We start from the raw sequence: 16,160 nt of genomic DNA on the forward strand, positions 1-16,160 counted from the left end.
CCGTTTAAAGTCCTCGGATAGAGGAATGTTCAATCATATGCCCCTCAGGTTTTCTTTTGCACGTTCGCCAATGCCTCCCTAAACTCGGTACCGTGAGTGCCGGAAACAATTGGCATCTGGAGTGCCGCTGCTTTTAAAGATCTTTTCCCCCCGCTCTCCACCCCCTCCCCATTCTTTCGGCGGAGTTACAATGTCGTCATGCTTCACAGGGACAAGGTGTCAATCATCTTGCTCGTTGTAATCGGCGCTGCCGGGACTTGTAGTTCGTTTGGTTCCGTTGTCGGGCTGTTGTAAGGGAGAGTGAACTACGTTGTCCGACAGCCAGCTCGGCCACGGCAGCGCAACAAGACCACCGGCGATCAAAGAAGGGGGTGACGGAGGGACGAAAAGGAATTATTTTTCCCCAGAGCCGCCCCCTTCTGAATGCAAAGCAGCACCGTATCTTTGAATTAAAATATTCCCGACAATTCACACAGTCTGAGGTGGTTTTGCTTGCCAGTAAATTGAAAGTAAGAATTGCAACTAGCGCGTTCCCCCCTGTTTTAAAGCAGGACGCAGTTGGCACAGCTCGTACCCCGCAGCTGTTGAATGGAATCTGGGCACAACCAACGCGGAATTAAAGGAGGGGATGATAAGCTTGTTTAAGACAATAAAAAGCATTACAGAGGCGCGGAATAAACGTGTAGCACCGCATTCAATGTATCGGCGGTGTACTTTATAAATGGACTGTGGGAAGGAATCGGTAAGGGGTAGGGTATTATGCAGAGCTTCAGTGTCGTTTGCCCCACCCTCCCTCCCTTCAGTAGCTCGCTGAATCGTTACATTTTCTTCGCTCCTCGGGCCGGGATTCCTGTTTCCCTGCAGCTTCTCGGCAGGGCTACAGCCGCTTATGTGTGTGTCTCACTGCGGGGGCAATGGTGTAGCGATGTCGGGGGACTATTGGGAGACGCACTGATAAAGCAAATCCACACCCTCCCTCCCTCCACCCCCTTCCCTCCTCTTTCCCTCCCCATCCCTCCACATACAACCTTAAGGGGCTGTCAACCCATGGTGGTCCTTTCCTTCGGGCAGGTAACGAAACCAGCTTATTTATTACTGATTTCCCTCTCCCCTTCGCTTTGTAATCGTAACTGTTATATTCCTCTGTAATAGTCGGGAGGAGGAGGGGGTGAGCTATAAGAAACATAGAGACTCTGCATTGTTGACATAGGAATCCTGCACTCGGCGCAGGCGCTTTGCCTGTTAACTGAGTTTTTTTGAATATTGTCTTTAAATAGGTTGTTTTTTTGAACATCGTACTGATTGGACGGGGTGTTTATTTAAAAGGGGGAAAAAAGGTCATTTTGTTTGTAAAACCTGACAGTGCCGGCTTGTAAATAACTCAGCGCGTTTCTTCCCGTGCTCACTAACTACGGTTGCATTGGATTGCGTGCCAAAGTAGCTGGAATGGTGCGTGCGGTATTTGTATGTCCTTCCACCGGGAACGGTGTTGTGGGAGAGGAATTCACGGTGCCTGTCAGGGCGATGTTTGCAGCCCAGGCCTCCGTCCCCGTCTTTCTGTAAAGGGAGCGTAAACCAGCGGGTCCACGTTCTGGGCTGGCTGTGTGGCAGATTTGTTCTGTGCTAATGCTCTTTAAGGAATTATGCTGTGGAGTTTTTGCATTGTGCTTGGAGACGTGGAAATGATAATGTAATTTTATTGTTTTTTCTCTCTGTTTGAAAATAAGGTAGAGGGGAGGCGGGGTGGAGAGCGAGAAAAATCCAGGCAGTGGTTTCCAAAACTGGGTTTGGCTTGAGATTACAGGCTGCTTTAAAAAGTAAGGTTTAGCGGGGTGCTGAAATGGATCGACCAGGTTGAATACCACGGGCATATGTCGTGAAATCTGTTATTTTGCGGCAGCGGTACATTGCAATGCATAATAAAATATATATTACATGAAGGAATATATAAATAAAAATAAATAGCGTGAAAAGAGAGCAAGGAAAATAGTGAGGTAATCTTCATTGTCCATTCAGAAATCGGATGGCAGAGGGGAAGAAACTGTTCCAGAATCGTTGAGTGTGTGCCTTCAGGCTCCTGTACCTCCTCCTCCCTGATGGTAGCAATGAGAGAGGGCACGTCGTGGGTGGCGGGGGTACTTCATGACGGGTGCCGCCGCCTTTGCCTTCCATCCCCTCGGCGTTCAAGCCTTTGTATCGAAGCCTGCGTTTGTGGCCCGACCTCGGCGGCGATCCAGCGCGGTGGTCATTCTGACAAGCTTCCAGGAGCTGGCAAAGTAAACTGCCCAGTGTAGGTAGCCAGTGCTTCCGAAGGATTCGCTTTGTACAACGAAACCTACAGGGAAATGCATCTCGTTTGCGTCAATCCCAGGATTGTGCTGGGGGCAGCCCGCAAGTGTACTCCTGCGCTTCCGGCACCAACTCAGCTTGCCCACAACTCACTGGCCCCGACCGATTTGTCTTTGGAATGTGGCAGGAGGCCGGAGCACCCTGAGGTCACGGGGAGAGCATAGAAACTCCTTACAGACAGCACCGGGAATTGAACCCCCATGGATGCACTGATCAGCAGTTTCTCCCCCATCCTCCGCAGGATTTGAAAGGTACCTCCGCCCACTGACGTAACTGAGGTAGGGGAGTGAGTGCAAGAGCTGGGATGGGGTTGCAAAGCTGAAATGTCCCATTGCTAGAAGGAGGTGAGGGTTAATGAACAAGGGGCACAAGCCCCCGTTGTGAGATGAGGGGAAGTTGGTGAGGATTCCTTCTGGAGTTCGGGTGGTCTGCTTGCTGTGTGTGTGACTTCCCTCCCTGCATCCACTGTGTCTGGCCCACTCATCAAAGTCAACTAAATCTATTATCAGGTTATGTCAATGTCACCATATACTACCTTGAGAAATGCAAAATAATTAATGAAAAACTGTACATGAATAAAGACTGGCAAATAACTTGTGCGCAAAAGAAGACAAATTGTGCAAATAAAGATAAACAAGTAAATAAATAATATTGAAAACAAGAGTTGTAGGTTATGGAATCAGTTCAAATTTAAATTGTTCAAGAGCCTGATTTGTTGTAGGGCAGGGTTTCCCCGACCAGGGGTCCACAAAGTGGTGTTGGTCCATGGTGTAACAAAGGCTGGGAGCCACTTTTGTAGGGTAATACCTGTTCCTGAACTTAGTGGTGTGGAACCTGTATCTCCTGTCCAATGGTTGGAGCAAGAAGAGAGCGTGGCTTTAGTCCTTTCTTTGGAGGTGCTGCTTGTGGATGTTCTCAGTGGTGGGGAGGGCTCGGCCTCAGAACCAAAGATGAACAGAAATTCACTCTTCCCAAACGTTAAGATTAAGATTAGCTTTATTTGTCACATGTACATCAAAACACATAGTGCAGTGTATCCAATCCGATCAGTGAGGGCAGCCTGCAAGTGTCGGGCTCTGGTGCCCGCGTAGCATGCCCGCAACTCAACGGTACATCTTTGGAATGTGGGAGAACTCCATGTGGTCACAGGGAAAAAGTACAAACTCCTATAGACAACGGTGGGAATTGAATCCTGGCACTGTAATAGCATTACGCTAATGGCAACACTGCATAAGCATTGGCTGTTGTTCCAGAATTAAAGATTCTATTCTCCAGCCCTGACCCTATCATAGTCCCCAGCAGGCTGTTGGTATTCCTGTTGTCACATCTGGCTATCAACTCTGACACCTGCACAGCATCTACCATGCAGTTACCTACCCAACTCTGCCCCAACGTGAGCTGTGCCCTTGTTACCCCCACTTGCTCTAATAGCTGGCATCCACCATGCCCCCTTTCATTCTTCAACACTGAGTCCTTGCGCACACAATCCTCATCACCTATTGCCCTTTATTGTGTTGTTTTAAGTTCTCAGCACCAGCAACAAATCACCCCCTCACCCAATCTGTCCATTTTTGTAATCTCATCCATCCCTCAAGTCCTATAATCTCCAACCCCTCCCCTATTTACGCCCTCCCTATTGCTATAACCCCCTCCTGTCTCTATGCCCCTCCCTATTGCCATAACCACCTCCCATCTATATGCCACTCCCTAGCACGATAACCCCTTCCTGGCCCCACACTCCTCACTTTCTCTGTTGCCCCCTCCTGTCCCCACACCACTCTCTATCTCTGTGACACATCCTGTCCCACTAATTGCTCCTATCTCTGTTACCTCTTCCTGTCTCAGCACCACTCTCTAGTGCTGTAACCCCATCCTGTCCCTTCACTCTTCTTCTGAATCTCCCCACTGTCCCCCCAAATCTGTCACCCCATACAGTCCCTACATCCCTCCCTATCTCTATAACACCCTCCTGTCCCTGGTCCCTATCTCTGTAAGGGCCTTCTGTACCTCCACCCACAGCTATCTCTGAACCTGCTTCTCTGTAACCCCTTCCAGCCACACTCCCATGCTTACCTCTGTAACCCACTCATGTCCTTGCACACTTCCCTATCTCTATAACCCTCTCCTGTGCCTACACCCCTCGCTATCTCTGCAGCACCCTCCTGCCCCTGAACCCCATCCCTATCTTTCTAACCCCTTCCTATCCCTGCAACCCTCCCTATCCACTCCTGTCTCAACACCCCTCCCTCTCTTTAATTCCCCTGTGCCCGCACCCTTCCCTATCTCTGTAACCCACTCCTGTCCCTACACGGCTCCCCATCTTCATAATGCTTCCAGTCCCTACAACCCTCCCTGTCCCTACAACCCTCCCTATCTCAGTAGCCCCATCTTGTCCCTCCACCCCTAACTATCCCCATATACCCCACTGTATTTGTATTTGTCTACATCTCTGTAACCTCTACCTATCCCCACACCCCTTCCCATTTCTGTAACCCACTCCCGGTCTCTTCTGTTCCCTCTCCCCCATCTCCCCCCAGGTCTCTTCTGTTCTCCCGCCCCCCGGGTCCCCCCAGGTCTCTTCTGTTCCCCCGCCCCCCGGGTCTCTTCTGTTCCCTCTCCCCCGTCTCCCCCCAGGTCTCTTCTGTTCCCCCGCCCCCGGGTCTCTTCCGTTCCCTCTCCCCCGTCTCCCCCCAGGTCTCTTCTGTTCCCCCGCCCCCTGGGTCTCTTCCGTTCCCTCTCCCCCATCTCCCCCCAGGTCTCTTCTGTTCCCCCGCCCCCGGGTCTCTTCCGTTCCCTCTCCCCCGTCTCCCCCCAGGTCTCTTCTGTTCCCCCGCCCCCGGGTCTCTTCCGTTCCCTCTCCCCCGTCTCCCCCCGGTCTCTTCTGTTCCCCCGCCCCCCGGGTCTCTTCCTCTCCCTGTAAACCCGTCCATTTATATTCCCCCTCCTCTCTCTGCTAAGCCGCTCTCCATCTCTGTAACCCAGTTCAGTCCTCCCTTCAGAGGCCTATGTATCTCCGTCCACCCATTACACCCACCCCTCTTTCTGCTGAGCCCTCTCATTCCATTCCCTTCATCCTTATCTCCTCCTGCCCTTCCACCTCTCCCTATCTCTGCAACCTCTGCCCAGCCTCCAAGCACTCTCTTTCTCAGAGTTCCCATTTACATAATCCGGTCTCTCCTCCAGAAATCTTTTCTACTTTGCTAAAGGTTTTGGCCACCTATCGTTGAATGTAGTTTCAGCTTTCAGAATCTATCTCAGATATACATTGGAAGGAGTTGTGTCCTCGCCATGGTAATGTAGCAGGTAGCAGCTGAAGCTGGTCCGGGGCATGAGCTCAATTCCAGCTCCTCTGTCAGGAACGGTACGTTTCTCCCTGTGGAATCGTAGATTTTCCCCAGGTGTTCAGGTTTCCTCCCACATTGTAAGTTGCCCCACGATTAGGGTGGGGCTAAATCGGGATTGTTGGGGCATCGCGGCTCGAAGGGCCTACCCCGCACTCTATCGCTAAATAAGTATATAAACAAACAACCCAATGGTGAGCTGGGACAGCCCACAATTGTCGCCACACATTTGCACCAACGTAGCATGTCCACCATGTTCAGCAGAGCAACAGCACAGCAAGGCAACAGCCAAACAAGCCCCTTCCTTTCTCATGTCCACACAGGACTCCAAACCCAGAACAGGCCAGCTCCAGTCATTGGCCTTAGACTTTCAGACATTAGTCCTCTGACTTCCTGACTTGACAATCACGAGACCTTGAACTCTGGAACTAGCTGATCTTGGGGTTGTCGGGGGGTTGGTTACGGGGTGTTTGTCATTAGCCCTCCTGCCCGCATGGACCTCCAACCCTGGACTCGCTGACCTTGGGGCTCACCAGTCCCCAGTCAAGTTCACATTTATTGTCATTTTAGCCATTCCATTTTTTTAAAAACTACCAATGAAACAACATTCCTCTGTGCTAAGATGCACAACACAGTGTATAGAACTCACACGCAGTAATACAAATTAGCAAATATTTAGGTGCATTTACAATGCAAGATAACAAGTAAGCAGCACAACGCTACTGGCACTTCATACATGGCGAGACCTGGATGGTTCAATTGTCCCACAGTCCGGGGGAAGAAGCTGTTTCTTATCCTAGCGGTTCTTGGTTGCTATGGTACCTCCTGACTGATGCTAGGAGGTCAAAGAGATTGATGGACGGATGGGAGGGTTCATTGACAGTGCGGAGGACCCAGCCGTTATGGTGCTTCTGGTAATTATCACGGATGAGAGGACGAGAGACCCCGGTGACCCCCTCTGCAAAGAGTGACCCTCATAATCCTTTCTTCAAGATTGTTGATTTAATGTCATTTCATGTACACAAGTGTAAGGAGAAGGGAATAATCATCTCACAAAAGGTAAAGAACACAATAATTTAAAAAACACACAATAATTATCAATACATAAGAAAGCTTATATACATTGATAGTATGGCCGTAAAGTGACGCTAGGCTGTACGCAAGGTGGCTGATGAGCAATACCAAAGTTGTGGTGGAGTTAGTGGGTGGAGGTGTTGATCAGCCTTACTGCTTGGGGAAAGTAAACACGAGGAAATCTGCAGATGCTGGAAATTCAAGCAACACACACAAAATGCTGGTGGAACGCAGCAGGCCAGGCAGCATCTGTAGGAAGAAGTCCAGGGTCCTGACGAAGGGTCTCGGCCCGAAACGTTGACAGTGCTTTTTCCTATAGATGCTGCCTGGCCTGCTGCATTCCACCGGCATTTTGTGTGTGTTGCTTGGGGAAAGTAACAGATTTTTGAGTCTGGTGACCTTGGCACAGATGTTACGTAACCTCCTCCCTGATGGGTGTGGATAAAAAGTCCATGAGCAGTGTGTGTAGGATCCCTCATGATTTACTGGCCCATTTATAGCACCTTTCTATATATACAGTATGTTCTTGTTGGCAGGTAGGCTGGTGCCAGTTATGCACTGAATAGTTGTCACTGCCCATTTTAAAGCCGCCTTGTCTGCCACAGTGCAGTTCCAGTATCATTCAGTTAGGATGCTCTCTACTCTGCATCAGTAGAATGATGTGAGCTTAGTTCGGCTGTCTTCAGCCTCCACAGAAAGTAGAGGCATTAATGAGTGTGTAGGATGTGTTCTGAGACCATGAGAGGTATATGTGATGTGCATTCCCAGGAGTTTAAAATTGCTGTCAGTTTCCACTGCTGTGTGGCCAATGTAAAGGGAGGGTATGACTAGTGTAAGTTCTCCTTAAGTTAATAAACATCTCCTTTGTCTTCTTGGCATTAAGAAAGAGGTTATCTGCTTGGCACCAGCCCTTCTCTCTGTAGGTCATCTCACCATTGTTGGTGATGAATCCCACCACTGTTGTGTCATCAGCAAACTTGATGTGATTGCTGGGGTGTTTGGCCGTGTGAGCAGAGTGTGCAGTAATGGGCTCAGCACGTAGCCTTGGAGGACTTTGTATTGAGGAGGGAGGAGCAGTTGTACATTCTTACTGTCTGAGGTCTGTTTGTAAGGAAGTCTGGCAACGAGTTGCAGAGTGATGTATTGTAGGGTCTTGTGGCGTTGCAATTCTTGTGCAAAATGGTAGCTCAGGACACTCAGTGGTGGTCCTGTAAAAATTGTTTAGAAATTGGAGGAGGGGATGTGGAGGGCCTTGCTCACCTCAGTCACCTCACCTCAGACGGTGGAAACACTGCTGTGCTTCCTTGACCAAACAGAGGTTTTGAGGGACCAGGTGAGATCGTCCATTATGTGCCAGAAGCACCAGAAACTTGGTGCTTCTTTCTAACTCTCTCCACAGAAGAGCTGTTTATGTACAGTGAGGAGCCAGCTCACACCTTCCTAGAGTTCACAATCATCTCTTTTATCTTGTCCACATAGTGACTGAACTTGCGGTAGAAGTTTGTCAATTTTTTTTGTGACATGTCAAATCTAGGCAAACTTCTAAGAAAATAGTCTTATCATGCCTTCTGCCACTTCCCTGGTAGTCCATTCTATGCACCCACGTCCATTCTATGCACCCACGTCCATTCTATGCACCCACCACCACACCTTCAACTACATCTCTCTCCCTCACCTTGTGCCCCTCCCTCAACTCAGAGGAGAAGGTTGCATCCTCCTGACAGAGGAAAGGTCACTGATTCCAGCTGCCTGGGAGACCAATAGTTGCCCCCCGCCCCACCGCTGTGACCGAGGACCCACCGTGTGTCTTGTCTGAAGGCTTTGCCTGTTATGGACTGGTCTGTATCCACCATTTTCCATAACAGGAGAAATACTGGGGTGGGGGGGGGGGTGGTTGTCAGGTTGGCCTTGGTCCTTCCTCTCCAGCGTAATACAACAATGTATTGCAGGCTCTGGCTAAATATAGGGGCTGCCATCTGTTGAGTTTAGTTCTGTCTCTGATAAAAGGTTTCCCACTTTTTGCCAGTAGGTAGGCTGCGTGTGAGCTGGAATGTGCAAGGTCGCGGCAACCTTGCCGTTTTGTAGTCCCCGACGAGGAAGCGAGTTGACAGTGGTTGTGCCATGTCTCAGGCCCAGTGACGCACACAAAGCAGAAAGGGCAGCTGTAGAATGCAGTTGTGCATGTCGAGGCATTCCATCAAGGGGTCATCCCATGACAGACAAAGTCACCCCCCCCCCCCAATCAACTCAACCCAGTCCATCTGGTGTCAGACTACAGAGGGACCCGAGTTATAGGGAAAGACTGAATAGGCTCGGACTTAATTCCATAGAATGCAGAGGAATAAGAGGGAAGTTGATAGAGGTATACAACATTATGAGGGGTATAGATAGGGTAAATGCAAGCAGGCTTTTTTTTCCCACTGAGGTTGGGTAAGACTATAGGTTAAGGGTGAAAAGCAAAATATGTAAGGGGAACCTTAGAGGGAATTCCTTCACTCAGGACGTGGAACAAGCTGCCATTGGAACTGGTGGATGTGGTTTTGATTTCAGCATCCAGGAGAAGTTTGGATAGGTACATTGTTGGGAGCGGTTGAGGGACATGGCAGAAGACCAGCCCAACAATGACTATATAGGCCAAAGTGCCTGTTTCTGTGCTGTAGAGCTCTATGATTCTATGGTGTCCTAGCAAAGCTGAATATCCATTGAAGCTTCATGCAAGTATTTGTAGATAGAAGGTTCCGGTGAGGAGAATCGTGGAAGTGGATGTGGACTGTTGCAGGATACTAAAGGGTAGTGATAACAAGAGACTGTCAGGACAGAGCATTGTATGCTAAAGGACACTAGCAACCAAAATCAGTGTGTATGAAAACTGTAAAGCGATACCCTTGGTATAATGTTTAATGGTAGTCAGGTTTAATATCACTGGCATATGTTGTGAATTTGTTGTCTTTGCGGCAGCAATACAACAATGCAGTACATGATAATAGAGAGGAAACCTTGTGAATTACAATAAGTGAAGTAGCTAGTTAGAACACTCTCCACCGTACATCAGTATAAATTTGTGAGTGTCTTTGGTGGCATACCAGATCTCAAACCCTTAATGAAATGTAGCTGCTGTCATGTCTTCTTTGTAACTGCATTGATATGTTGGGCCCAGGGTGTATCCTCGGAGATGTTGACATCTCAGGAGATTGCTCACATGTGCGCACAGCGTTCCTAATGAAACTTGGGATGGTCTAAGGGCAAAGGGAACAATGTTGGGAACTAAATATTTAAAGAGATGGGGGGGAAAAAACAGGATAGGAGGTGATGTAGTCCTGATAGGATAAAGGCAGTTGAGAACACACACAAAATTCTTGAGGTATTCAGCAGGTCAAGCAGCATCTAAGAGAGTTGCGGACCTGCTGAAGGATGTCTGCTGGAAATATTGACTGTTTATTCCCCTCCATAGATACTGGATGACCTGCTGAATTTATAGATTTATTGACATAGAGTGCAGAACGTTGCCTTTGGTAGGAACTGAGGAGTGCAGTGGAAATGTATCTGGGAATATCGGTGCATAATTCTTTGAAATTGGCATCACAGGTAGATAGGGTTGTAAAGAAGGCTTTTGGCACATTGGCCTTCAAGGGCCTAAATCAAAGTGTTGAGTATAGGAGGCGGGATTCACGAGAATGATTCCAGGAATGAAAGAGTTACTGTATGAGGAATGTCTGACAGCTCTTGAGCTGTATTCCCTGGAGCTCAGGAGAGTGAGGAGGGATCTCATAGAAACATTCTGAACATTAAAAGGCCTGAACAGATTATATATTGCAAAGTTATTTCCCATGGTAGGGGGGAGTCTAGGACAAGAGGGCACCACTTCAGGATTGAAGGCCGCCTGTCTAGAACAGAGATGCGGAGAAGTTACTTTAGTCAGAGAGGCTGGGGAGGCCAAGTCATTGAGTGCATTTAAGGCAGAGATAAATAGGTTCTTAATTCGCCAGGCCGCCAAGGGGTGTGGGGACAAGGCAGGGGGGTGGGGGGCGACTAGAAGAATTGGATCAGCCCAAGATTGAATGGCGGAGCTGACTCGATGGGCCGAATAGCCTACTTCTGCTCCTGTATCTTATGTTCTTATGAGCTGGTATGTTGAGGTTGTAGAAGACATTGGTGAGGCCTAATTTGGAGTATTGTGCGCAGTTTTGGTCATCTACTTACAGGAGGAGTTGTAGAGTACAGAGAAAATTTACAAGGTTGTTGCGGGCCTGGAGGGCCTGATTTATAAGGAAAGATTATGACTTTATTTCTTGGATTGTAGGAAATTGAGAGCAGATTTGATAGAGGTATACAAAATTATGAGAGGTATACATAGGGAAAATGCAAGTAGGCTTTTTCCACTGAGGTTGGATGGGACTACAACTAGAGGCCATGGGTGAAAGGTGAAATGCTCAAGGGGAACATGAGGGGGAACTTCTTCACACTGAGGGTGGTGAGAGTGTAGAATGAGCCGCCAGAAGAAGTGGTGGATACAGGTTGAATTTCAATATTGATGAGAAATTTGAATAGGTACATAGTTGGGAGATGTGTGGAGGCCTTTACAGTCCGTGGGCAGGTCGATGGGACTAGGCAGATTAATAGCTTGCCATGGATGGGATGAAGGGCCTGTTTTTGTGCTGTACTTTTCTGTGACTCGACACGTCAGGCTACCTCTGTGGAGAGTTTTGGGCCTGATGAAGGATCTCCGCCCAATATATTGACTGTTTATTCCTCTCCATTGATGCTTCCTGACCTGCCGACTTCCTCCAGCATTCTGTGTGTATTCTTCTGACATGATTCAGGTTGGGACCTCTGCTGCAGATGAAGCATGTTTCTTAACAGCAGTGGCCCCAAGCAATGGAGGAGCATTGCAAGGAAATAGAGACAAAAGATTCTGCAGTGCAAGGAAGTATCGAGTAATACTCAAAAAATGCTGGAGGAACTCAACAGGTCAGGCAGCATCTTTGGAGAGGATTAAACAGCCAGGACTAACCTTAATGCAGTTAATTTGTGCAACCAGTTTGGGTGGAGACACAAAGCCACAGAAGGGCAGGACACATTGGTTGTAGTTGTATGTCAGTTCCCTCTGTGGGGCAGGTATGATTCAAGGAATTTGAAGTTCATGTATCAAAGTAATACTGTGGTTGTGGTGAGATTACACTGCTGTGTTGTATGATGGGGCCGATCGTGGTCTTTCCGTAACCATGATTGTTCCTGCAAATATTTTTGCAGAGTAGTTTGCCGTTGCCTTCTTCTGGGCAGTGTCTTGACAAGACGGGTGACCCCAGCCATTATCAATGCTCTTCAGAGATTGTCTGCCTGGTGTCAGTGGTCGCATAACCGGGACTTGTGATCTGCACCGGCTGCTCATACGACCATCCACCACCTGCTCCCTTGGATTCACGTGACCCGGTGGGGTGGGGTGGGGGGGGGGGATAAGCCAGTGCTACACCTTGCCAAAGGGTGATTTGTAGACTGGCAGGAGGGAAGGAGTGCCTTACACCTCCTTGTCACCCTGCCATCCATGACCTAAAGTATGCCATGACAGTGGTTGTTCTGTGGCAGCACTACAGTACAATACATAAAAATTACTATGAACAGTATATTTTTTAAAGTATAAAAACAGCAAAATAATGTGGTAGTCCCTGTGCTCGGGTGTGCGGCTGCCCAGTAACTGAAATACACCAGCACCCATAGTCTTTGTTTCCACACAGTTGGAATCTTCTTTTACATAATGTTTTATTAAAGTGCCTCGGTGTAGTTTTCAGGCTAAGCAATGGTTGGTCTGTGCAGCCATGAGAAGAATTGGAGGGAATATGGGTGGTGTTGGGGGTTTATGGATCGTTGAGAAATCTGCTGGGGAAGAAGCTGTTCCTAAAGGGAGTGGGAGTCTTCAGGCCTCCACCCACTGGCTGGTGGGAAGGCTTGTGCCCATGATGGAGCTGGCTGAGTTACACACCCTCAGTGCATTGGAGCCTCCATGCCAGACAGTGATGCTCTCCAGGGTACAGCTAGACTCTTTGGGTGACCTGCTAAATCTTCTCAGACTCCTAAGGAATAGCTTCTCCTGTTGCTGCCACCAACAGCTCAATATTTCTCTGCACTGTGTTTTGTGCACCCTTCACTCTTAACAAATCAGATTTATCATCGCTGACTTCGATGGTATGAAGCTTGTTCTGTGGCAGTAGTCTATTGCAAAGCGATAACGTTACTGTATATCATAAATCAAATAAAAAAAGGTCATGTTCATAGACAGTTCAGGAATCTGGTGGTGGAGGGGGAAGAAGCTGTTCCTAAAACATTGAGTCTGTCTCTTCAGGCTGCTGTATCTGCTCTCTTATAGTTGTAATGAGAAGAGGGTGAGGGTTCTTAATGATGGAGCATTGAAGCATTGCATCGTGAAGATGTGGGAAGGGTTGTGCCTGTGATGGAGCTAGCTAAATCTACAACTCTGCAATACACATAAAATGCTGGTGGAACATAGCAGGCCAGGCAGCATCTATAGGAGAATGTACTGTCGGCGTTTCGGGTCGAGACCCTTCGTCAGGATTAACTGAAAGGAAAGGTAGTAAGAGATATTCTCTGTTGCATACCAGACAGTGCTCCCCACCACACATCTGTAGAACAGACTAGAGCAGATTGGGTGTTGGTTCTCGGATACCCTCAGGGCTTTGCTGTGAACTAGTTGCTCCAGATCTGTGTTGCGTTGGTGGGGATGTAGGGTGATGAATACGAAGGTGGAGGGAGCTTAGGTCTGTCACCATCATGTTCAGGAGCAGTCATTTTAAAGATTTAAAAAATAAAGATTAGCTTTATTGGTCACATCATCAGCCCACAAGTGTTGCCGTTCTTCCAGTGCGAAAACAGCAGGCCAATACCTTATCAATTCTAACCAGTACGTTCTTGGAATGTGGGTGGAAATCAGATCACCAGGAGGAAAACCGCGCGGTCACGGGGAGAACTTACAGTCAGCAGCGGGAGTTGAATCCCACTCGCTGGATCAGTAAAGCTTTACACTAACCACTACACTGCCATGCTGTTCACAACCATCAGGCTCCTGAGTTGGCATGGATAACCACGCTCACCATCCTCTGAACTGTGACCTATGACCTATAGACTCAGTTTCAAGGACTTTTTACAACACATGTACTAGACATTATTTTTATTTGCTCTCTTTGTCTTCTTTTGAGCATTGGTTGTCTCTGTTTTCATGTTTTTTTTGTAAAATTCTGTTGTTTTTTTTCCCTATAAATGCCTGTAACAAAATGAATCTCAGGATAGTACATGTTAACATATACATATTTTGTTTGTAAATTACTTTGAACTTTGTGCCGGGGTAGCATAACACTTTATGGCGCTAGTGACCTGGGTTCAATTCCCCCTCCTGCCTCTTCTACCTGCGTATTATTTCCTGCATGTCCCCTCCTCCTATAGTCCATTCTCCTCTCCTATCAGAACCTTTCTTTTCCAGCCCTGGACCTCTCCAATCCACCTGGCTTTAGCTATCACCTTCTAGCTATTCTCCTTCCCACCTTTTTACTCTGTCATCTTCCCCCTCCTTTCTCAGTCCTGAAGGAGGGCCTCTGCCTGAAATGTTGACTCTCTACTCATTTCCGTCAATGTTGCCTGACCTGCAGAGTTCCTCCAGCATTTTGTGTGTGTTGCTTTGTTTTTAAGATGTTTGTATGTTCTCCTGGTGACCACGTGGGTTTCCTCCAGATGCTCCAGTTTCCTCCCACGCTCCAAAGATGTAGCGGTTAGGCTTCCTGCGCTGTGGGCGTGCCGAGGTGGCACCGGAAGATCTGCGACACTTGGCTGCCCCAGCACGCGCTCGAACTGTGTTGGCTGTAGACACAAACAATGCATTTCACTGTCTGTTTTGGTGTTCTTGTGCCAAGTAAACCTAAACTCTTTGATTAAGCGGCTCCCTTGGGCGGTGAGCTGGCTGGCCAGAAGCCTTGGTCATTTTTTTCTTTACCAGATTTATCATGATGGCACCCAATTTTTCTTTTTGTGCGCGGTGACCTTAATTTGCAATTATGCAGACCCTTTCAAGTCACTCAGAAACACTGTGGAGTGTTTCAAGTGGTGTTTGCCTCTGGGATGTGCTGAATGACTCAGCCAAGAGTTCCAGGTTGGTCAGTGTGCCGCTCCCCAGTGGAGTGCAAAGCCGTGCTGCGTACTCGACAGCCTCACCTACTGGCTTGAACTCGCAGGACATCTCAGATCAAGCTTGTCATTGTGCCCCATCCTGGCACAAGGTGCTAGTAGCTCTTAAAAGCTAGCTTTATTGGTCACGTCTACATTGAGGCATATTAGTGAAATGCATCATTTGCATAAAATCAAATCAGCGGCGATTGTGCTGAGAACCGCCCATAAGTGCCACCACGCTTTCTGTGTCAATATAGCATGTTCCGCAACTTATTAACCCTAACCTGTATGTATTTGCAACGTGGGAGGAAACACTCACATTCATGAGGAGAACGTACAAACTCCTTACCGACAGCAGCCGGAATTGAACCCCAATCTTTAGCTTGTACTATAAAGCTATGTTACTGTGCTGCCCTTTGAGCTATCTCAAAGAAGCCACGTTCAAAGTAAATTTATTATCAAAGTACATATATGTCACCATATACAACCCCAGTATTCATTTTCTTGCAGGTATACTCAATGAAAGCCCACACCCATCAGGGCAGACACCCAGCGTGCAAAAGACACAAGTGCAAATACACAAACAAGGAAAGAATAATTGCTCGGCACTGTTATGGCTGTGAAGTGCCTCACGATTTGGTGTCCCTGTTCTTTCACTTGTGTTTTTATTGAGATACAGAGTGGAACAGACCCTTCCGGCTCTTCGAGTCGAGCTGCCTAGCGATTCTTGATTTAGTCTAATCACAGAACAATTTGCAAAGACCAATTAACCTACCAGCTGGTACGTCTTTGGACTGTGGGAGGAAACTGGAGCACCTGGAGGAAACCCATGCACGCACAGGGAGAACGTGCAAGCTTCCTTAGAGAGGGCGCCTCTGAATCGAACTCTGAACTCCGCCTCGAGCTAAAATAGTGTTGCGCTATCTGCTGTGGCACTCTAACAGGGGACATTGTGGTCAGATCTTCCCTTGCTGCCCTTGGAATAATGCCAACTGATCTTTGGCTTTATTCCACGCATTCTTTATAAATATAGATTTATTTACAAGTAAAGCACGGTAACAGGTCCTCCCAGCCCAACTAGCCCACACCACCCGATGTGACTAATTGACCTGCTAATCCATACGATTTGGGAATGTGGGAGGATATCCACACTGTCCTGGGGAGAACATACAATCTGCTTACAGAAGCTGGTGGGAATTGAACCCAGGTCACTGGCACTGTTATAGT

At 48.1% G+C, this 16,160-nt stretch overlaps 1 protein-coding gene across 1 annotated transcript in view; it reads left to right on the plus strand.

Moving 5' to 3' along the window:
• The first annotated feature begins 636 nt into the window (after nucleotides 1-636).
• Nucleotides 637-16,160, plus strand: part of LOC140715702 (cyclin-dependent kinase 17-like) — an 86,944-nt gene continuing 71,420 nt past the window's right edge. The window contains exon 1 of the mRNA XM_073028072.1: nucleotides 637-742. Within this exon, the coding sequence (XP_072884173.1) occupies nucleotides 722-742 (21 nt within the window). The 5' untranslated portion in view covers nucleotides 637-721. The remainder of the gene's footprint in view (nucleotides 743-16,160) is intronic.

This window comes from Hemitrygon akajei, chromosome 24 (assembly GCF_048418815.1).
Source record: "Hemitrygon akajei chromosome 24, sHemAka1.3, whole genome shotgun sequence".
Taxonomy (NCBI): domain Eukaryota; kingdom Metazoa; phylum Chordata; class Chondrichthyes; order Myliobatiformes; family Dasyatidae; genus Hemitrygon; species Hemitrygon akajei.